The sequence below is a fragment of the Sitophilus oryzae genome, unplaced genomic scaffold, assembly GCF_002938485.1.
Source record: "Sitophilus oryzae breed Bouriz unplaced genomic scaffold, Soryzae_2.0 scaffold_1576_pilon_pilon, whole genome shotgun sequence".
NCBI lineage: Eukaryota > Metazoa > Arthropoda > Insecta > Coleoptera > Curculionidae > Sitophilus > Sitophilus oryzae.
In genome coordinates, this window is record NW_022146254.1 from 2531015 (window position 1) to 2554075 (window position 23061).

At 33.6% G+C, this 23061-nt stretch overlaps 1 protein-coding gene and 1 non-coding gene across 2 annotated transcripts in view; one reads left to right on the forward strand and one right to left on the reverse strand.

Moving 5' to 3' along the window:
• Positions 1-22730, forward strand: part of LOC115879132 (protein yellow) — a 66962-nt gene extending 44232 nt beyond the window's left edge. Inside the window, exons 2-7 of the mRNA XM_030895795.1 lie at positions 4544-4686; positions 12349-12604; positions 14104-14326; positions 17112-17298; positions 19746-19940; positions 22177-22730. Of these exons, the coding sequence (XP_030751655.1) occupies positions 4550-4686; positions 12349-12604; positions 14104-14326; positions 17112-17298; positions 19746-19940; positions 22177-22384 (1206 nt within the window). The 5' untranslated portion in view covers positions 4544-4549 and the 3' untranslated portion in view covers positions 22385-22730. The remainder of the gene's footprint in view (positions 1-4543; positions 4687-12348; positions 12605-14103; positions 14327-17111; positions 17299-19745; positions 19941-22176) is intronic.
• Trnag-ucc lies at positions 1523-1594 on the reverse strand. The gene has a single exon. It is a non-coding gene; the product is annotated as a tRNA-Gly (tRNA).
• Positions 22731-23061: the final 331 nt, after the last annotated feature.

Genomic DNA, 23061 nt, shown 5'->3' on the forward strand with positions numbered 1-23061 from the left:
AGGATAAACTAAGGAATTAAATCTGTAACCTCTGTGTGTCGTAAGCACCGATTACCTCCAGGCTACCAAGAACCATGGTTCAAATATTCTACGACTATAAAAAAGCAGTTAACAGATACCATTTAACAGAGAAAGATTTGTGTGCTACAAACCACGACAATAAATGTCAAAAATGTGCATTGTTTCTTATCAGTGGGTGTGCAATAAATGTAAAAAATTGCAAATAATGCTTTTGTTCTGTATCAAATTCTACTTGATATTTACTCTAATAATACAAGAAAAGCGGGCGTGGTTGTCATTGTAAGGCCACGTCAGATCATACGTTGTCGGGTCTAGGAAAACGTAAAATGCGAGTATTTTTTCTTAGATAAATAGATTAACGAATTTTGAGCCCGAAACCGACCTTCAAAAGAAAAAGTGAAACGTGAAATAGATCAAAAATAATGTTTAATGATCTCGTACGTGTTAAAGATCTCTTATCTGATTTTTCCGCAAGCGTGTCTGGTTTACCGGTGGCTGTTAGACCAAATCATAGAGTTAAAAAATAAAACCCGAATGTATATACATATATTATGTAGATCCGCTTTGCTATTTTCAGTCGAATTAAACACCTTGTTTAATCTGATAAAATTAAATTATAGTAATCACTAGACAAAAAGTTTTACCTGTTTACTCAAACCGTATCAAGTAACATTGTGTGTTCACCAAAAATATCGGACGTTCTACTTGAATTGTATTAAGACGAAACTGCCATCAATTCTCTAAGGGTGCAGCCACACTATCCTAAAAACGGCGTATCGGCGTAACGGCGTAATGACCTTGAATAGATTTCCAGCAATTCTATTGGCTGAAACATTCATCTGTCAGAAATTTTATCTGTCAAATTCATCTGTCAAAAATTTCAGCCAATAGAATTAAATTATATTAATCACTAGACAAAAGTTTTACCTGTTTACTCAAACCGTATCAAGTAACATTGTGTGTTCACCAAAAATATCGGACGTTCTACTTGAATTGTATTAAGACGAAACTGCCATCAATTCTCTAAGGTCTTCAATTTTAAATGACTTGTTTTGCAAGTCATTAATAGGTATAAGTATTATAATGGATAAGCGGATAATGGATATAAGTGATATAAGGGATAATATCAAAATGGATAAGATTCAAATTATTTTTAATAAAAAATGGATGTCATATCAATTACTCTGTGAAGAACAACACATACCGAGTTTCAAATTTATTATACAGTGTGAGTCTTAAATAAGTGCAAATATTTTCAGGGCTGGTAGATCTCGATAAAAGAAAAATATTTTCTCTTTACCGTTTTTCAAATAAGTCCAGAATAACTGAGATATTTTACTTTGCAAATTAAAAAAAATATTTTTTGCTTAAATTTGGTTTTCTTTCTTGTAAATTTAATCTACTACCTATGTTCCATATTATGAAGCTAATAATAAGCATAATATAATATATCCTTATTATTTTTATGCATGCAAATCATAAAAAAAAATAAAAAAGTTGATGCGATGGCCGGGAATCGAACCCGGATCAACTGCTTGGAAGGCAACTATGCTGACCATTACACCACCATCGCACATGTAAGAACGATTTAATATGGTGTAGATTTTGTACAGACAGTTTACTTTCTATAGGAAAATGTGTATTTATTGAGTTGCCTAACCACTGTATTCTAGTTGGAAATATCATAGATAAAGGAAATATCTGGGAAATATTGAAAAATAAGAAAAATACAATATATTACCGACAATTTTAAATTTAATGATTTAAAAAAAGTAATATAATATTATGCTAGGTACCTATTATAATAATTATTGCAAATTTTATACATTTATTATTATCAAATATACAGGGTGGCGCTTTTAGATACGAAATGGACTCCCGAAGAATAATCACATGATATAATTGGAATAACATTTTTGGAACGCAATAGTAGGATTATTTTTACCACATTTTAAACCTATTTTGATCTTTACGAGTGTCCCCAAAAATGCAATAATATGTTAAATGCTATAGGTGTGTTAATGCTAAAGTTGCATTATTAAAATATAAATATTACGGAGTCAAGAAAGATAATGATATTCATGGGCGCCGGATAGGGGGGGCAAGAGGGGGCATTTGCCACCCCCTGGATCACTGAAACAATAAAGATAAAAGCTATCTTCTTACATCCATCTGTAAAAAAATAATCATTATTATGAAATTTTCAGGTGTTACCTGTAAAATAATAAAAAATGTGGTAATTATTGGGAAAACTGGAAATCGTCCGATTTTCACAAAATTGGTATACACATCTATTTTGAGGTCGTAGATTACGAATCTACTTTTTTCTTTCTGGGTGGTCTCTTACCGTTTTTCAGAAAAACGGAAAATTATTTCAACATTGAATTTTTCTTTATTTCGGCCCTATAAAGTAATAATTTCACTATGTTTTCATTATATTATCTAAAAAGTTTATCTAAAAGCCACACTTGATTGGGGATAGAAAATGTCCAACATTTTACTGAAAAACACTTTTCTTAACAAAATAGCAAAGAAAAATTGAGACCATATGGAAGTTTGACATTTGATATATCCTTCTTCTCTCTCCTATGTAATAAGAGAGACAAATATATTCTAGACCTAATCTAGAAATTTGAAAATTTGCCAACGTTGCCATATCTTCTATTTTTTCGGGTGATTAGGATTTTAAATAAATTACCTATTATGAGATCGACAATAATTAAATATACACCTATATCCACAAAATTAGCGCGGAGTAGCTTTGATTGCATTGCTTTTAACTTTGCGGAGGGGGTTAAACTTTTGGATATAATATAACAACAAAAAGATTAACACCCTCTGCATGGAAGTTGTAACCAATGCAATCAAAACTCTTTTCTGTGCAACTTCGTGGGTATAAATAATCAGATCTCGTTGGTAAAATATCAGTTATGGGAAGGAGCCGTTCTTCTGGCGACCGCCTTTCGTAATTCCAGAATGAGCGAAAAAACACGCTAAATTTAGGTTTAGCATTGGCAGCGTTGCTTTAAATGGCAGAAACACAGTTTCTGCTTCGCTTATTGCCGAGTTTCTGAACCGTCCTAGAACTGTGATGCGTATGCGCAGAAGTAAATATGAAGACATTATTTCATTTGCGCATGCGCTGCAGAGTTCTTGGACGGTTCAGAATCGGTAATAACAAGAACCCGAACAAAGCTATAACCTAACATTTTCAGATTGTTCAAAATTTATTTTAGCAAATTTTCCTCTATTATGCATAGAATTGGTTAAAAAAGTAACAGAAAATAGCAAAAACATTATTGATTATTGAATACCTAACAAAATATGTGCTAGAAAACCTTAAAAATATGAGAAATTAAGAAAAATTCGATATTGAAATTATTTTCCGTTTTTCTGAAAAAAGTTCAGATTCGTAATCTACGACTTCAAAATAGGGTGTATACTAATTTTGGTGAAAATCGGACGATTTCCAGTTTTCCCAATAATTACCAAAAATGTCAATTTTTTATTCATTTTTACCTTGCCCCCCCCCTAAATTTCATTCTTCCGGCGCCCATGATGATATTTTAAATAAATCATGAATGATGATGAAAAACAAAAGGAGCAAACGGGAGCTCAAGTTTGCTCCTTTTGTTTTTCATCATCCAGTCTGAATAGTCATCGACAGTCTGAATAGAATGGCATATCACATGTCAGATGTCAGCTTTTCACATTTTCAATTAAAAAAAAGCATTTCAAATTTCAATTTCGAGTACCATGGCCGTAAATGTAACGACATTTTGACGAAATTTTCGAAATTCCAAGTGTATGGTACCAAATTATTCGTAAAAAAATACTTTTTCTACACATGCTAATGAGCCACCCTCGTTTCATTTAAAACAATTAAGATATGATTAAAAATTCGAGTTGGGCATCTTTGAACTGGCCAGGACAAGACACGAAAGACATTAGACGATCAAATCTATTTTTCCAGGGCTCCTTGATTAAAAATTAATATTTTGAACAAAACCATGGCACTCTACATTAAAATTTAAAATACGATTTTTTTAAACAAAAATGTCAAAAGTTGACATGTGATATGCCATTCTATTCAGAGTGTCATTTTCTATCGAATAAATATTTAAGTCTATTTAAAAATCAAAATTTGTCATTTCCGGTGAAACAGGAAGTGACCAAAAATAATCGAATACGTCAACATACTCATTTATATACATTTATATTTTTTGGAAAGTTGATTTTCTGCGTATATTTTTTTCCATTTCTTGGAATTTAATAGCTATTTAATTAATAAAAATAGTTTTCTAAATACCTCTGTAATAATAATAATATGAATCAGCCATCTTAAAAAAGTACCAAGTTGAAATATCAGTAGAGTATCATTCTGAAATCACGATTTTATTCAATTAAAGCTTTAATACAATATCAGCCTAAAAGGTCATGATATAATTAAATCAACTTACAACCTATTTACGCTACCTATGCATTTATCTATGTTTTACTTAAAGTAGTTTTTTTGTTTCAGGTTACGATGAGGAGCTGGTTTCTGCCACTTTTACTCTTTACATTTTGTATATGGAGTATATCCGGATTACAATTAGAAGTAATTAATCAGTGGAACTTTCTGCAATTTACTCCACCCTATGGATTCAGTGCCAGCAATTTTAAGTAAGTATAAATGTTATGGTATAATAAAAAATATATCGGTCTTCATTGTCATTTTCAGCTTATTCAACCATTTCCAATTATGGTGTAGCCTCCCTCACATGTTTAGATACTCTCTTTGTACTTTGGTTCCTTGTTGTCTATTGTTGGCTATGCGGGCCCAAGTTATCCCATCTAATTTCCTAATATCATGGTCCCATCTCAGGTTCGGTCTTCTTCTAGGTCTCTTAATTCCTCGTGGGTACCATGCTGTAATTTTTGTGGTCCATATCTGTTGTCTGTCTTTCTTGGCCAGCTGTCCTGTCCATTGCCACTTGAGGGATTTGATTCTGTGGATGACATCTATTACCTGGTCGTTTGTCTTATCCACTCTATTCTTTTACGGTCTCTCTTGATTATTCCCATCATATTTCGTTGCAATGGGCACTGTGCGACCAGAAGGTTTCCTTATAATGTCCGTTTTAAGTGTCTAAGTTTCGCATGCATAGGTCATGACTGGTAGTACACATTGGTCGAATGTTTTCTTCTTTAGATAAAATAGTATTCTTGATTTGAATATGATTGAGTTTCTTCCATAAGTACTCCACGCTAACTTAATTCTTCTGTTGATTTCTGGTAGTAGAGATCCCGAGCTGTGTTTTAGTGTTGTCCAAATATATTGTATATTCTTTTACTATTTCTAGTGCTGTGTTATTTATTAGAATGCCTTTTTTGTCTATACTAGTTAGTTGTACATTACTTTATTTTTTGCTAAATTCATTTTGAGACCTACTTTATTCTTCTTCTTCTTCCTGTGCCTTGTGCTTAGCCGCACGTTGGCGATTGTCTGTACTCTTCATACAATGTGTAGAGTGCCCTTTTCGGCTCTTCGAAATATGGTGGCTGCGTCGCTGATGTTACTCCAATCCCGTGTGTTTCTTAGCCAGGAATGTTGTTTTCTTCCTGGGCCTCGCCGTCCCTCTATTTTTCCTTGTAGAATTAGCTTAAGGATGTAATATTTGTCTCCTCTAACGATATGGCCGAGGTATGAGACTTTCCTTTCTTTAACTATATTAAGCATTTCTCGTTCATAGCCTGCAGTTCCTAAAACTTCTTCCTTAGTTGCATGTGCGGTCCATGGCACACGTAAGAGTCTCCGGAGAGTCCACATTTCGAAAGCCTCGATGCGGTTCAGGGTTCTAGCCTTGAGTGACCAGGTTTCTGCGCCGTATAGTAATGTTGCGGGCCGGTGTGGACTCGACCTAACCTCACAATATGGCCCGCCCTCGGATGACCTTAACATCGCATAGACACCGCAATGATTCATTCGTTCGAGAAGAATCGAGTCCCACTGGAATGGACGAGTACATACGAGAACATTCGAAAACCTTCTCTACGCACCTAACGATCTATTGATCATGGCACCCAGATATTTAAATCGTGGAACTCGCTCTATAATATTTCCATCCACGGTCAATGCGGTGTTGATTGTAGGCTGGCGTCCTATTATCATAAGTTTGGTCTTGGCAGCGTTGATTTTAAGACCGAAACGATTTCCCATGTCCCCTATCTTATGTATTATTTGCTGGAGATCCTCTAAAGTTCGTGCTAGTATTGCCGTATCATCTGCATATACAATATAATATTGTTAATTGGAACTCCGTTAATCTTAATTCCTCCACTTTCTCCTTCCAGGGCCATTTGAGATATTTTTTCGACGTATATATTAAAGTATTGGTGACAGTATACAGCCCTGGCGGACTCCTTGACACACATTGAAGGTGTCTGTGGATAAATTTTTGTTAACTCTTATCTCTGCGGTTTGGTTCCAATATAGTTCCTGTATGATTCTAATGTCTTTGGCGTCTATTCCTATCTCGAGCAGTCTGTTTAGGAGAATATCGTGTTTAACGTTGTCGAAAGCCTTCTGATAATCTATGAAGCACACAAAAACATCTTGGCGTTGATCATAACATTTCTGTATTAGTAGCTTGATTGAAAACAAAGCCTCTCTGGTACCCAGCCCCTTAATGAAGCCGAACTGTGTATCTCCGCTTTTTTTTCACATTTCGAGTACATACGAGCATGCATGACTCGAAGAAAAAGTTTCAGAGCATGACTCATTAGACTTATAAGTCTGTAGTCACTACAGTCTTTTGGAGATGCCTTTTTGGGAATTGTTATAAAAGTTGATTTTAGCCAGTCGTTTGGAATTTTACCCGTATCATATATTCGATTGAATAGATATGTGAGATGCTTTGAGTCAAATATTTTAAGAACTTCTGCATGCACGTTGTCATGACCGGGGCCTGTTCGATTTTTCATAGCTTTCATAGCATGCTGAACTTCAGATTCAAGAATTTCCGGGCCCGACCAGTCTTCACAATTGAGAGGTTGTCTGTCTTCTCTTTGGTCTTCAAATAATAACTGTGCATAGCTTTTCCATGTGCTGCATAGATCTACCGGGTCTAAAATCAATTTCCCATGTGTTTTAGGGCAGGTATTGGTGCTTTTTTTGTGATTCCAGTAATTTGTTTGAGTTTTCTATGAAAATTTACAGAGTCGTGCAGAGCATGCATGCGTTCCGCCTCTTGGCATTCTGCAGTTACCCAGTTCTCTTTAGCTTGTTGGCATTGTTGTTTAATAGTTTTATTTATTTCGGTGTATCTTTGTTGTTGTTGTTCGACTTTTGCAATTCTTCTGTCCTCCATGAGGGAGAGTATCTCATCGGTCATCGATGGTTTGTTTTTCTTTGTTGTTGTTGGTGTCACAAAAGCGTTGGAAACAGTCAGAATGTTTTGTTTTATGTTGTTCCATATGTCATCTGGACTATCGTTAAGTCCGGGATTGTTGTTATTACTTGCCCATAGTTCTGTTAATTCGACTTCCATTCTGTCTGCAACAGCTGGTTCCCTCAGTCTATCAATGTTATAATGTCTCTGTGTTGTTGCTCTTTTCTCCGATATTAGTTTGAGTCTAAATTGAAAGTCTGCGATTAGGGGGTTATGGTCAGAGCCGATGTCGGCACCAGGATAAGCGGTGACCCATTTGATACTATTTTGATATCTTCTATTGACAGTTTAGGATTATGTCATCAGGTAATCTCAGGTGGTTAAGATATTCTCCATCTATTTTTAATCCTTTGTTGGTCCAGTCCAAACCTATATCATATTTATTTATATTAAACGGTAATCATAATTAGATTCCTCGTATAGTTTTGCAGTTATCTGGGAAATAATAATCTTTGAACAAAATATTCTAATAATAATTAAGTGTGACAACATATAGTATGAAACATAGTAAATGAGCAATCAAAAAATATTCATTACACTCATATTTTGGGTGACAATATGAAGATAGAGATTTTTAAGTATTAGAACAACAATCTATACAGTCATGACCCCCTTCATTTCTTTTACACTAGGTAGATTGGTAGAGAGAGATACCAATTTACAATCAATAAAGATAAAGAAAAAGCTACTGGAAAATCAGTTGAATAATACTGAAGTGTTAGAGACATCCAATTAATAGTCAAGGATTTAGCGAATCAGAAAATCGTTCTAGAACATTTAGAAAAAAAAATTGGACAGATTAGAATAGATTTAATCATTTTTTAATAAATTTTAACCGTTAATATTACAATTCTTGAGAATCTATAAACTAGTTTCTGATTTATCTTTTATTGTATTTTTTTTCAAATAATTTTGACTATATTTTCTGCGATATTTAGTCTTTTATTATTAGCTGATTTTCATAAAATTTGTATTTTTGGATAAAATTTGTAATTTTAAAATAGACTATTTTCTCACTTTAATAATACCACAGTCTATTCATAACCAGCCTGTCGACCTATCGATAATGTTTATTTATTATTCAATCATGTTATGTAACAGATCGGGTTGTAAGCTCCATTAAAACCTTGACTAAAAAAGGCGTAGTAGGTGAAATGCGAAAACTTAAAAGAAGCAAAAAGGTTGAAAATGTAAAGTTTTTTTGACTGGCAGTTCATATCAAATAAAAGGTTAAACAATGTATCAATGTGTGTATATACCTACTTTTACTAAACAAATAATTCACTCTTCGATTAATACAAAAACAAATGTGCGGTGGTAATTTTCAATGATATATATGTGCATTTTATGTTTGCTTTTATGTGCATTTACTACTTTAATTGAATACATTAACTAAGTATATAATATAATTGATTGCAAATAAGAATAAGTGCCTATAAATAATAAGTGCCTATAAATCAGATGCATGATATAGATTGAGAGCTTCTGATAATATTATCTGGTGTTTTCTGAACGTTTAATTAAAATCGCGAAATAAAGGTATTTTTAGGTAAAAAAAAACAAATTTACAGAGAAAATACACAATACATACATACATACTGCTATTACTCGCTGACGAGTATTCGACACGCATCAAAAGATGGTCACGCAAGGCGTTTTCTTTCTCATGAAACAGGAAAGCTCATGCTTTCCTGTGACTGAAAAGCCCGATACGTGATGTTATTTGCCTACCGCACTCCGGACATTCAAAAATCTCATTGCTTTGTTCCCTCTTTACTTTTTGGTTGTCGCTGTTAACTGAGTTTACAATTCTTCTCCATTGGGTTCTATAGTAAACTGTTTCTTCCCACTCATTTCTGCATCCCCTTTAAGTTTTCGTGGAAAATGTCCTTGTACCTTTTGAGTTGTCCACCCGGCCTCCTCTTACCGTCGACAAGCTCACCGTAAAGCAGAGATTTTGGTATGCGGTTTTCTTGCATTCTGCATACGTGACCAGCCCATCTTAAGCGGGATTTTGTAACCATGACTTCAATATTCTCACAGTTAGCTTTTTCCAGGACTGATACGTTTGAGACATGATGGAGCCACCGGATTCTTAAGAGTTGTTTTATTGGTAGTGGAATCCGTGGTACCGAAAATTGATTAAATTTATACTAATTTGTCAACAAATTATTATCTAAACATACCAGAGCGATGTTCTTTTTACTATCCAAATTGCTAAAGTTGTCGCTTCCGATATTGAATGTTTTCAATATATGGCTTCAATATTTTGCAAATTCTTAAACTCTTCTATAGTTTATCACAATTATTGAATTATATTTACCTGTTTACAGCTACCTATTTCACAGAATATTTTTGCTGTAACCGATTACCTCAAAATAATCTATTTATTATTTTTATGGACTTCTTTTTATTATATTCGATTGTATTCATATTTAAAATATTCAGCCTTACTAGGCATGTAGGTATACCGGGTGGTGCATCGTCGTTGGAAACATAGGAAATCCCATGCAAATTTTATACTGTCCAAATATTGGCTTCCCTAGTAATTTTACAGCCGAGTCGTTAATAGGGTTTTTAAAGGACTACTTATGCTGGATACACGTGCCAAATTTGAACACTTTTGGACAAGTCTATTTTAAGCAATTTAAGAAAAACTGCATCTATTTTTAAATTCAAACATGATTAAAACTGAACAGGTAACATCAGCAAAACCAGTCCAATGTCAACATACCTTACGTTGTCAACCTATATCTTTATCGTTGATGTAACTTGTGGTATCTATGCTACTACGTTATAGTACCTATGCTTAGTGTCCCCGAAATGTATTTTTGTAATTTAAAACTAGTTGAAATGAGGATTTTTAGAATTTAGAATGAGTGGGGGGCGGTTAATCACTGCGACCTTACAGAGCTATTGTGTCCCCCTTTCTTGAGTTATAACTCATCATACAGTCCCAAGGCTTTGACAACAGCCAGTATCTGGGACGGTTTTACAGAGGGTAGTTGTCTATCTCCAATATCAGTCGTACCGAAGTTCATGGCACGAATGGTTATCGTCTCGGCGCACTCAGTGAAGAGGTGTTCCGGTGTTTCCCCATCTTTCCCACAGAATCTGCATTCGCCGTTTCTTCTTAGTTTCAGTCTACTGAGGTGTTCATTGAGGAGACAGTGTCCTGTTAAAAACACCGTGACAATCCGAAGTTTGTTCTTACTTAAATCCAGGATGATCTTTGATTTCTCTTGGTCGTAAGCCCAAAGATCTTCCTGGATTTAAGTAATAACAATCTTCGGATTGTCACTTGATTTTTCTTGGTCGTAAGCCCAAAGATCTTCCTGGATTTAAGTAATAACAATCTTCGGATTGTCACTGGGTTTTTAACAGGGCACTTTCTCCTCAATGAACACCTCAGTAGACTGAAACTAAGAAGAAACGGAGAATGCACATTCTGTGGGGAAGATGGAGAAACACCGGAACACCTAATCACTGAGGCAAAAGAATAACGTTTAGAAAATACAATTTGACATTGTCAAAATTATAGGATGACAATTTAACGTTGGCATTTTTGTGGTTTTACATTGTTACCTGTTCAGTTTTATATTAGAATTTAGAATAGATTAGATTAGATTAGATTCTTAGAGGTGGTTTTCGGCCTGATCCACTGCGACCTTCTCAGATCTATTGTGGTCCTCTTCTGATCCTTAGATTACATTCTCCAGTCTTATCCTTTTTACAAAGTTTAGCAACTTGGAGACTGAACCCTCCATGTAGCTCCTTGGCAATGGTCTATCATTGCCTATTACCGGGAACCGCACATTTGCCAGGCTGTCACACCGACATAAAATGTGTTCTGACGTTTCTTCTTCAGATTGGCAGAACCTACACATAGCTTCGTCTGTCAATCCCATCAGCTTTAGAATTTAGAATAAGTGTGAGGGGGATTAATCTCTGCGACCTTAGAGATCTATTGTGTCCCCCTTTCTTGAGTTATAACTCATCATACAGTCCCAGGACTTCCTACGGAGACCCGTGTCCTTCACAGTCGAGGAGCTACGACCCAGGCCGGGTACACGAAACGGTAGCTTGTGTCGCCTGTTGGGTTTAGAGGTAGGAGGTAGGCTACCGACCCTTGGGGGAGGTGGTAGCTTGTATGCCACTTGCGGAGGATAGTAGTTCTCTTTGGGTTTGGCCCCTCGGAACTTTCATTGTTACTGTTCCCAGTGTCGCTAGGGGGTTTCCCCACAGCTTCACCGGTGATGTTTTTATTACTATTATTACCAGATCTCATAGGGTTCCCATGAGTCGCTAGGGACAGTCAGTCCACTTCTACAGAGCCCCGCATGTAGAAGTAAGGGGTCAAATACAATGGGGTGCCCCCCGATGCCCCAAGGTTGAGGCTGTCCGTAGCCCCGCCCGGTATCGTAATATGTCTTGGTGCAATTCCCTGGCCACGACACTACAGTCAGGGACAAGACGATGAGTGAGATGCTTCTTAGGCCAAGCCAAGTGCTAGGGGGGATTCCCCCCAGCATCTGACCAGGAGCTTCCCCACCATCGACAAGGTCTTGCATCTCCTAGGGGAAGCAGTTTTATATTAAAAATAGATTCATTTTTTTTAATTACTTAAAATCGGCTTATTCTAAAAGCTTCTTAGTTCAAATTTGCCATTTGCATTCAGCATACGCAGACCTTCTAAAACATATTTACAACTTCGCTGTAAAAGTAACAGGGGAAGCAGTATATGGACAGTTCAAAATTTGCATGCATGATTTCCTGTTTCAACGATTATACACTATCCATTAGAGAGCGTATATAACCGTAAATCTTTCAAAATTATGGTATATCGATTTAAATGCCAATAACTAATGTTTCTAACATATTTTCTTTATTTTAGGCCAGAAAATACACTTTTCACTGGTTTAGAAGTTACCCCCGATCGTATTTTTATCGCTCAACCTAGACTAAGGACAGGAATTCCAGCAACATTAGCTACTATCCCTAGAAATACTCCTCCTGGTTCCAGTCCTGAACCCCAACCCTACCCCGACTGGTCTTACCATGGTGCTGGATTAGGATTAGAAAATGATACTACGTGCGCTGGATTAGTTTCTGTATACAGGATGAGGGTGGATTCTTGTAACAGACTCTGGGTAAGAACAAACATTTTTATTTATGGGAAAATATTAATCATGAATTTGTTTATTTATTTGATTTTATTATGGCCAATTATTTTTATTTACCATTAAATTTCTAATAGAGAAAAGTAACCAAATATGGAATATACCATTTAGTTTTTGTGTTATAGAGGGTGAGGTCCAAACTGCATTCCGGAAACTTCGGCAGCATATTTTGCAGTTAAAAATAAGTAAAAAAGTTCGTATAAATGTATGTCCTAAAATGCTTAGTTTCGGAAATACAGGGGTAGAAGTTTCATTTTTATTTCGAGATTTCTTCCAAATAATTTACGAAGTAACGTCAATATTTGGACGAAAATTGGTGCGTGGGAGTTTTTTGATATGAGAAATTTTATTTGTCAATATAAGTCCTACTTGTAGAGGGCGCCACCTACATATTTTGGTTTTAAGAGTAATACCTTTTAGTCCGTACCTGTATAAAACTACTGAGTAAAAAAAAATATACATTTACGAAGTTTTTTACGTAAAAAATGTCTCTTGCTAAAAATCGCTACGAGTAATGGTTCTCGAGATATTTGGAATCGAAATTATCAATACCTATGATCATTGACATAAATTAAACATGTTGACTAAATAGCTATTAGACTGAAATCATAAATTTGAAATGTTTTTGTGCCAAAAGTTCAACAGAAACTGTTTTATCATCATTTTTACGCAAAACGTTTATGATTAATTTAAAAAAATGAAAATTTTCCAAATTTATTATTTCAGTCAAGTAACTATCTACTCAACGTGTTTATTTTTTGTCAATAATGACATGTATTGACTAATTTGATTCTAAATATTTTGAGAACGGTTGCTCATAGCGATTTTCACCAAGAGACATTTTTTACGTAAAAACTCATGGAAATGTATATTTTTTACTCCATAGTTTTATACAGGTACGGATGAAAAGTTATTACTCTTCAAAACAGTTAAAACACATGTAAGTGGCGTCCTCTATAAGTAGGAGTCATATTGACATCAAAATCAAATTTCTCATGTCAAAAAACTCCCAGAGACCAATTTTCATCCAAATATTGACGTTACTTCATAAATTATTTGGAAAAAATCGAAATAATAAATGAAACTTCTACACCCTGTATCTCCGAAACTAAGCATTTTAGGACATACATTTATACAAACTTTTATACTTATTTTTATCTGTAGGATGTGCTGCCGAAGTTTTCGGAATACAATTCGGACCACCCTGTATAAAAATGGTGTTGTATATCAAACATTTCTATTCTTAGATATTATCAGTCATACAGTTGTACATAACTTGATAACTGTTTTCTGTTACATATATTAATTTAAAGTATAAAATGTTTAACTTTTAATAATAACAACAATATTTTAAAATAAATTTGAGTTATTACCAGTAGTCCAAGACTTTTCAAACTTAAACATCTCATAAATTATTTTAGTCGACATTTTGATTCAAACCGTATTAATTTTGTTGTAACGGAATGTAGGTATTAGATGCTGGTGTAATAACGTCAATAGACGACTTCCAAAGAATATGTAATCCCAAAATAATGGTGTTCGACTTGAAAACCGACCAAGTAGTTAGAAGGATTGACTTTCCTAGACGAGTACTTAGACCCTCTTCCTTATTAGCTAATTTGATCGTGGATGAGACTGTACAAGGAACTTGTGATGCGGCTTTTGTTTATGTCGCTGATACTGTAGCAGCAGGTAAGTCAGATTCAAGGACTGTATATATTCTAAAGGACTGTTCGATCGTGTCAAATCGCCGCTGTCGTAGTCGCCGTGGAATGCTACGTCACGCGCTGACCAGCGCTCCACAGTGCGGCGGATGGTTATTCTAGCGGGACAAAATCTCAATGCAGACAATCTCAGAGCAATGTTTGGGACTTAAAATCTAAGAACGTAGCAAATGGTCTAATATATAGCAACTATATGGTTAAATTTATTTATTTATTAACAACTTAATTTATTAATAAATAAATACAAGATAATAAAACTATGATATTATTCGTACATGACACACAAAAATCGTATTGTAAACTATTGCCAAATACATAAAATTATGATATCAAAAAACTCTTTAGCAGTTTTTTTTAATTAATTTGTAATCTTGTGACACCCTCTAAAATTTATTTTAAAAAATATATTTTATTTTGAAAATAAGATAGATATTTTAATTTTAATTTTAACACTCGGTAATTCTAAATTCATATATAGTAAGTATCTAAGACAATTTTTTAAACTCAGTGCCTTTTGATGGAGTTGTTTTGTTTTTATACTGTCCGATTGAAATGAATCTTTTTGGGCATTCACCTGTTAAGCTTGAACTCCCTGTGACTGTGACTACCTGTGTTGGTACCTATTGGTAACTCAAAAGATCTACATCATTCAATATATCGATATTTGAAAAAAAAAGTGAAAGTTTGATATCTGTAGAACAAAGGCACGAAGGATTTTAACAAATAACATATGTATAGTAGAAAAGTACATACCTTTGGCAATCTTCAACATAATTTGGCTTTCTAATAAAATGTATAAGCACTTGTAAATATTTTGTTTTTGTATGATCTCTGCCTTGCTGAGCAGAAAACGACCAAATTTGGTTGATAAAAATGTATCGAAATACAAAGAATATTCATGCATTTTTGTATCAATTGGAATGTCTACTATTTATTCTTATCAGTACACATTTTTTGGCTTATTTCTAACCAAACGCTTTTGTCCCGCTAAATTTATCTTCCAACGCACTGTGCGCTCGTCCGTCAAATGCAAAAATAACTGTCACTGTCTAAAATCTTTAGCGCCAACTTCAACTCGGTCAGTAGATGACGTAAAAAAACTGAAGTGCAGGAAGATAGGAATCGAACTATCCTTATCTCTGTAGTATCATTGAGTCAGATTTTGGTTATTACATGTATTTTTTATTACAAAACAAAGTTCTCTCTCTCTCTCTTGATAAAATAAAAATAATATACAGAACTACTATGTATTTTTGGAATCAAAATAAGTTCATTGGGCACAATTTATCTCTATACAAAAGTACTTCGTTTGTCCGTTAGAAAACATCAAACTTGAAAATAATAAACACATTTTTTAAGGTATTTTAAGAACCGTTATTCCAATTTGAATGAGATTTTGGGTGTTCCGAAACAACGTTTGACTTTCACAAAAATGAAGAAGTACGAAGGTTCCCGTACTTTTTCTTGATTTTTGTATAAGTCAAATTTTAAAGCACTTAGCAAAATATAGACACTCAAAATCTCATTCAAATCGGAACGACGCGACGGACGGTTTTTAAAATATCTTAAAAAATGTGTTATTTTTTTCAAGTTTGATATCCTCTAACGGTCAAACGAAGCACTTTTGTATAGATTGAAATTGTGCTCAAACAACTTGTTTTGATTCTAAAAATACCGGGTGCGTCTCGAAAGTGGCTCACCCCTATAACTTTTTTATTTCTTCAGATAAAAAAACGAGATTTGGTATATTAGTATATGACAAATTAGTATTGACGTATTCAATTGTTTTTGGTCATTTCCTGTTTCATCGGAAATGACTTCAACTTTTGATTTTTAAATGGCTTCGCTATTTTTATACTTTATTCGATAGAAAATGACATTCTGAATAGAATGACATATCATAGTCAACTTTTGACATTCTCGCTTAATAAAAAATAGTATTTTCAAATTCAATCTAGAGTGCCATGGCTATGTTAAAAACATTAATTCTTAATCAAGGAGCTTTGGAAAAATAGATTTGATCGTCTAATGTTTTTGGTGTCTTGTCCTGGCCAGTTAGAAAATGCTCAAATCGTATTTTTAATTATATCTCATTCCAATGGAACGAGGGTGGCTCATTAGCATATTTGGAAAAAGCATTTTTTTACGAATAATTTGATATCACACACTTGGTATTTCGAGTCAAATTTTCGTTACGAACCGCAAGTTATAATTTCAAATACACCATATGCAAAAATGTCAAAAGTTGACATATGATATGTCATCAGAGTGTTATTTTCTTTCGAATAAAGCAAAAAAAATCGAGGGTGCCATTTAAAAATCAAAAGTTGTAGTAATTTCCGGTGAAACAGGAAGTGACAGAAAAGAATTGAATACGTCAATCAATCCCAATTTATGTCATATAATAACATACCAAATCTAGTTCTTTTGACTGAACTGAAAAAATAAAAAAAGTTATAGGGGTGAGCCTCTTTTGAGACGCACCCGGTATATAGTAGTTCTATGGATTAATTTTAGCTAGTTCCACTATTATAAATATTTGTTGTAAAACGTTAATCTAACATTATTAACTATGCCGATTTTAGAAGAATGTTGGAATTTTCGCAAAAATAAATGTTGTTGTTTATTATAACTTTGTTTATCTCATTTGTACTCAAGTATCATAATATAATCCTGAATAATGTTTATTAAATAATGTCATCCAATAAAAACATATAGGTAGGTACCTACAAATAAAATAACTGTTTTTTCAGGTCTCTTGGTGTTTGACGGTCTTAGAGGCACTATGTGGAGAGTTACTCATCCCAGCATGTTTCCTGATCCTAACTTTGCTACCTATACTATTACGCAGGAATCGTTTACTCTTCCCGATGGCATAGTAGGATTAGCTCATTCGCCTAAATTGGCAACAGTGTTCTACCAGCCATTAGCTACTGATAGGTAATATTTCCAATCTATTAAACAATTAATTAAACTTATTTATCGTATATCAAGTAAGTCAAAATCCCTGGGTTTAAATTTATTTACACAATAAAAACACTTAATTTTTCATCAAGTGTTTGTCTCTGCTTTATAAAAATCGAAAAAATAAGCAGTTTCTAAGAGAGCTATGTAACCACTTTTCTTATGTGTTTTTAAAAAATTTTAGGGGAAGAACCTCGATATGATCTTTTTATTAAAATTAGTCACTTGAAACAAGTTACATTGTACCAAAATAATGTGAACGTATTTCATTTTATTAAAAAGGCTCTGATATACGAGAAACATCCAAAATGTAACTGATAATACAATTTACTTGTGAATTAAAATAACAGACCACTGTCATTATGATGTATTTTCTCGTTGGACATACTATACATAAGATTTTTTTCTTTTTCAATTTTCTTTGAGTTTTTTATTATATACTAGCGTGTACCCGCGACTTCGTTCGCGTCGGATTAATCATTTGTATACCCTGTATGCTGTATGATTTTTTAAAAAATTTCAAAATATGTAAAAAACAAAATAAATTATATTATGCGTGTCCCAGCGTTTTCCCGAAAGACTATCCGTTTTTTAAATAACAAATTTTGTAATATTTGAGGGGCGTTTTCACCCTCTTGGAATTTGAGATTCTAGAAACCCCTCCTTATCGAACCTCTACACCCCACAGTCAATCTGTTTGCCAAAAATCAGCTTTAAACGTCAAGCAGTTTAAGCAGAATCGTGATTACTCAATGGTCATATTTTATGAAACACCTTGTATAAATTTTTAAAAAATCTTAAAATATGTAAAACAACAAAATAAAATATACGTGTTTAAGAGTTTTTCCGAAAAACTCTCCGGTTTTTAAATAAAACATCGAACCTCTATACCCTAAAGTCAATCCGTTTTCCAAAAATCAGCTTTTTACGTCAAGCGCTTTAAGCAGTAATAACCGTGATTAAGCAGTAATAATCGTGATTAATCAATGACCAAATTTTCCGAAACACCCTGTATACATTTTTAAAAAATCTTAAAATATGTAAAAAACAAAATAAAATATACGTTTTTGGCCCCTTTTTCCGCTACTCGTATTTTTGTTCATTTATTATATATACCCTACCTAAGCCTTCTTAGCTCCATCTACGGTAACGTGGATGAAGCAAGCATAAAATATACGTGTTTAAGTGTTTTTTCGGAAACTTGACCGTTTTTTAAATAAAAAATATTGTATTATTTGAGGGGTGGTTTCACCCCCTTGGAACTGGAGTTTCAAAAAATCCTTTCTTATCGAATCCCTACACCCTAGAGTCAACCTGTATTCCAAAATTGAGCTTCTTACGTTGAGTGGTTTGAGCAGGATCGCGATTAATCACTGAGTCAGTCACTTAAGGATTTTATATATTAGTATAGATTAAGTTTTTAAAATCTTGGGGGGGTTTTAAGTCCGTAGTTAATAAACTACTAACCTCTCTACTGACTTCTCTAAATGTTTTAATATTATTTATTGTTAATAGTTTAATAAAAAGCTTTAAAATATAAATTAATACTATAAAATATCAACCATCATTATCAAATTTTACTCTCTTTCAAAGTGTCCTCATTTTACGGTTAGTTGAATCTAACAAATTTTTCTATTTTATCCATACTAAGTACTATTTATATCTGTACGTAACTATAATTTAATAATTAACTCTGCAAAAATAATAAGGGACTAAAAATAGAATCTGCATTGTTCATTAGGGTAATTGCAACTTCACAATACTATGTAAATCGATCATTTCCAATTTTACTACATAATGATAGAATTACAGTACTTTTCAACTAATCACTCGTAATATCAGTGACATGTAACCATAAAAAGGTCATACAAGTAATCATAAATCCGTTCAATTTATTCCCAGAATTGTATTTCCTATTGTAATCTAATATACCTATCTGTTTTTGCGGTACCAGTACTATTAATAAGTTACGGCACCTGTTTTATTAATATCATCTTCAAGATGATTAATTGAGTACTACGAAATGCCTAACAATTAGCGGTTAACCATAGCTTTATATAATAATAGTACAATGACACTTGTACTTTACTATGTGCACTAACTATAAATCATTTAGATATCAACTACAAGGAAATCGTTGAGATTAATATATAGTTACCCTTTTTGGAGTATATCGTTACTTAAACAATCACACCTAAAATCTGTAATTTCTTTAAATATGTATTTCCGATATTTATAATTTCATTAATTCGCAATAATTCCAGAAAAAATTAACTTCAAACAACTAATTTCATTTAAATTCACTGTATTTTAACAAACATTCTCAACTATCAGATATTCCTGTTGATCCCACAGAGCTTTGAAGGACACCTCTAATAAAAGTTATTAATACAATTGAATCTTTATTTAATTTATTGTTACAGAATCTTCAGTATACCTACTGCTACATTAACAAAGGGACCACCAGCTGAATTCGAAGAAATTCCTGTAACCTTGGCTGGAAGGAAATCATCACAAGGATTAGGATTGGCTTTGAATCCCAATGATAATACTTTATACTTCAGCCCTCTGACTGAAACTTCAGTGGCGTCTTGGAATCCTATTACCAACCGTCAAGAGTAAGAGACTTTATTATATTAATATTTTCAATACTATTTTCTACTCTTTTGATATTATACTTTAATTTTAATACATACCTTAAGTTATTTAAGTCTTCTAGTACCTAATCGTTATGTTATCTCATTAATGGAAAGCATCTTATCTAACTAGTAAAGCAATACAATTCGATCTTTAAATCAAGTTTCATGTCATATTTTTGTTTCATTTCAAGACATGCAATACTGTATTGTTATTTTAGTATTACCAAATAATATTATACTCTATGGAAGCTTTGTCCCGTACTTAAATCGGATCTGTCTCTGAGGCTGCCCCATACAACATTTTGTACATAAGTAAATTCAGTTTGCAATGGTCCATGTATATTGTACATATATTTGTACATGATACAACGGTATGTAGGTACATTGTTAGGCCCCACTTCATTGCATTATACTTCTTTATTGATCATTGTACCTCTTCACGGCTGTTCGCAATTAAGACAATATCATCAGCCAGTTATTGCTGTAATTTCTCTATATAGGTTTCCCAGAGTTTGTAATATACTGTTTTGATACTTTGTAAGCAAGGGCTTCGATCACTGCTCTGAGGTATTCTCAGTGTGTTCTCAGTGCCAAATGCCTTTTCCAAATCTAAGAAGGACTCACTCTTATAATGAAGATTTTTTAGCTTTCAAGCCGCATCAGCATCAAAGGCGGCGTACTCGTATAATATATTGCCTCATATATCATATATCAGAATTCTTGTAACATGCTTTAAAACACATTTTTTTACATCACAACTTACTTAGATTTTAGGAATAATGAGTACCAATTCCACTGCTATGGGAGACTTATAGCAACTCTTTTGACTATGTACTTGGCTTAAAAACAACAAATCAGCTGGCTGTGACGCCATCCCGGCGGAAATCTATAAGTGTGCAAGTAAATAATTTATTAGTCACCTTAAGGCTCTGTTCAATGTCATATGGGAAAGCGGAGAGGTGCCTCACAATGTATCCTAACAAATACAGGAGTTCGGCAGGGATGTGTATTAGCCTTATTATAGTCCTATTCAACATATTCACGGTAGCGCCCTCCATTATAGTGGACAGCAAACTGCAGGAAAGAGGAATGAGCAAAATGATACAGATACGATAGCAGTCTGTTCAACATAAAAAGACTCAGGGCAAAAACACTTACAAAATTCATCACAGAACTTCAATTCGCTGATGACTACGCTGCGCTGTAGTCACAAAAATGTTTCATCAATTATAGAAATGCTGAACACATATACCTGGGCATACGAAGCTTTGGACCTTAAGCTGAACATCGAAAAAACTAAAAGCATGTGCACTCCCCCGGAAAATCATAACAATGCTAAAAATAAAAATCCAAGAAGAACTATTGGAATATGTAGCGGAATCTCGCCAGTTTGATTTCGGAAAAAGCCAATATCGACACGATATCGAAGCGAAACCTGGGCACATGAACGCATTAAACAAGTTGCAACAGAGATACCTTAGACAACTCTTAAGAATCAAATCGTTCCACCATGACACAAACGTATCGGTTCTCGAAAAAGATAGCGGTGAGTGCGTTAAAGTCATGATTACTATATACGATAAGCATGCAGAATCAATGAGAGGAAGCAGCACATAATAGAACGCAATGGAGAAGAATTGTAAACTCAGTTATCAACGACAACCAAAAAGTAAAGAGACAACAAAGTAATCAGATTTTTGAATCCATCACGTAGCGGGCTTTTCAGGCACAGACAAGCTCATAAAAGGAAACGCCTTGCGTAATCATCTTCTGATGCGTGTCAGATACTCGTCACCCAAAGTACTATCTTACAATACATATTATTTTGCTTCTAGATCATCGCAGCTCTGTTTACAAATTAGCCCAGTAATGTAAATACAAAGTTGTTTTGATACACTGTATGAGTATGAATAATAATATATTACAGTACATTCATTACAACAAACATACATCAAACATTTATAGATAGCGCATTTGAAAACAATATTATAATAGACTGACTTTTTAATCACTTCAAAGTTCTTTATTTTCAATAATAGATCGCATGTCACAAATGACTTTTAATTTATATTGTCATAATATCATAAACTGTGTTTGTACAAACCGGTTATGCACAAATTTTATTTCTTATTGTTGTTTTTCCATGTAAAATTTGGATTTTAATACCAATGCATTTGGTTTTATATCAATACTTAAATATATTTTTTAATTACAGATTGCTGGCTTTCAACCCAGACCTGTTCCAGTTTGCTTCCGAACTGAGATGGATTGACAACGAATTATGGTTGCTAACAACTAGATTCCAGAAGTTCTTCAAGAGAACCGTATCACCCAATGAAGTGAACCTCAGAATAATTAGGATACGCTTTGACAACACCCCTGTCTATAATAGTATCAATAACAATTTATATTACAAAAAATAAAGTCAGTAAAATCTAACTAAATCATTATTCAAGCGAAAAAAGTATTTATTTAACGCGTTTGGTAAAACATATTGTATATAATTACAAAGAAGACTTAAAACAATCAACCTTAATCACCAAACACCTGTAAATCGAGTTGCCAATCAAGTAGTTTTTATTATTTTGCCATTATTTTGTCAACAAAATTTAACATAGTAGTGTAAATTGATGTTTAATGTGTGGGCAAATACGACTTGACACAAATAAGTTTATTAATTAATATTCTTCGATATTTCCTGTTGTATGTACCCTTTATTTATTTTTATACTTTTGTAAATATTAGAAATAAATTTCTGCGAAAAGAAAATTTGGGTTTTATTCAATAAAATTTATTGTATAGAAAAAAATTTGCATTCCAATATACAGGGTGTCTAACTTTGGTGGGTGATTCTGCAGATAAAAATAAAACAAATAGTTCCTATGGATATATCCCCTAAAGTGCCTCTCGAAAAAGTTACTGTAATAATAATATATTTTTTTTATTTTTAAGAACATTGCTGAACCGGTTTTTTCTCAAATTTGGTACTCTTACACACATTTTAATGCCAAAGCGAATGGCGATCGTGTAAAATTCCGTAACAGTCCTGAAAGGGTACTTTCCATTAGGGTACCTAGTACTACTGGTGGTACTTCTTTTA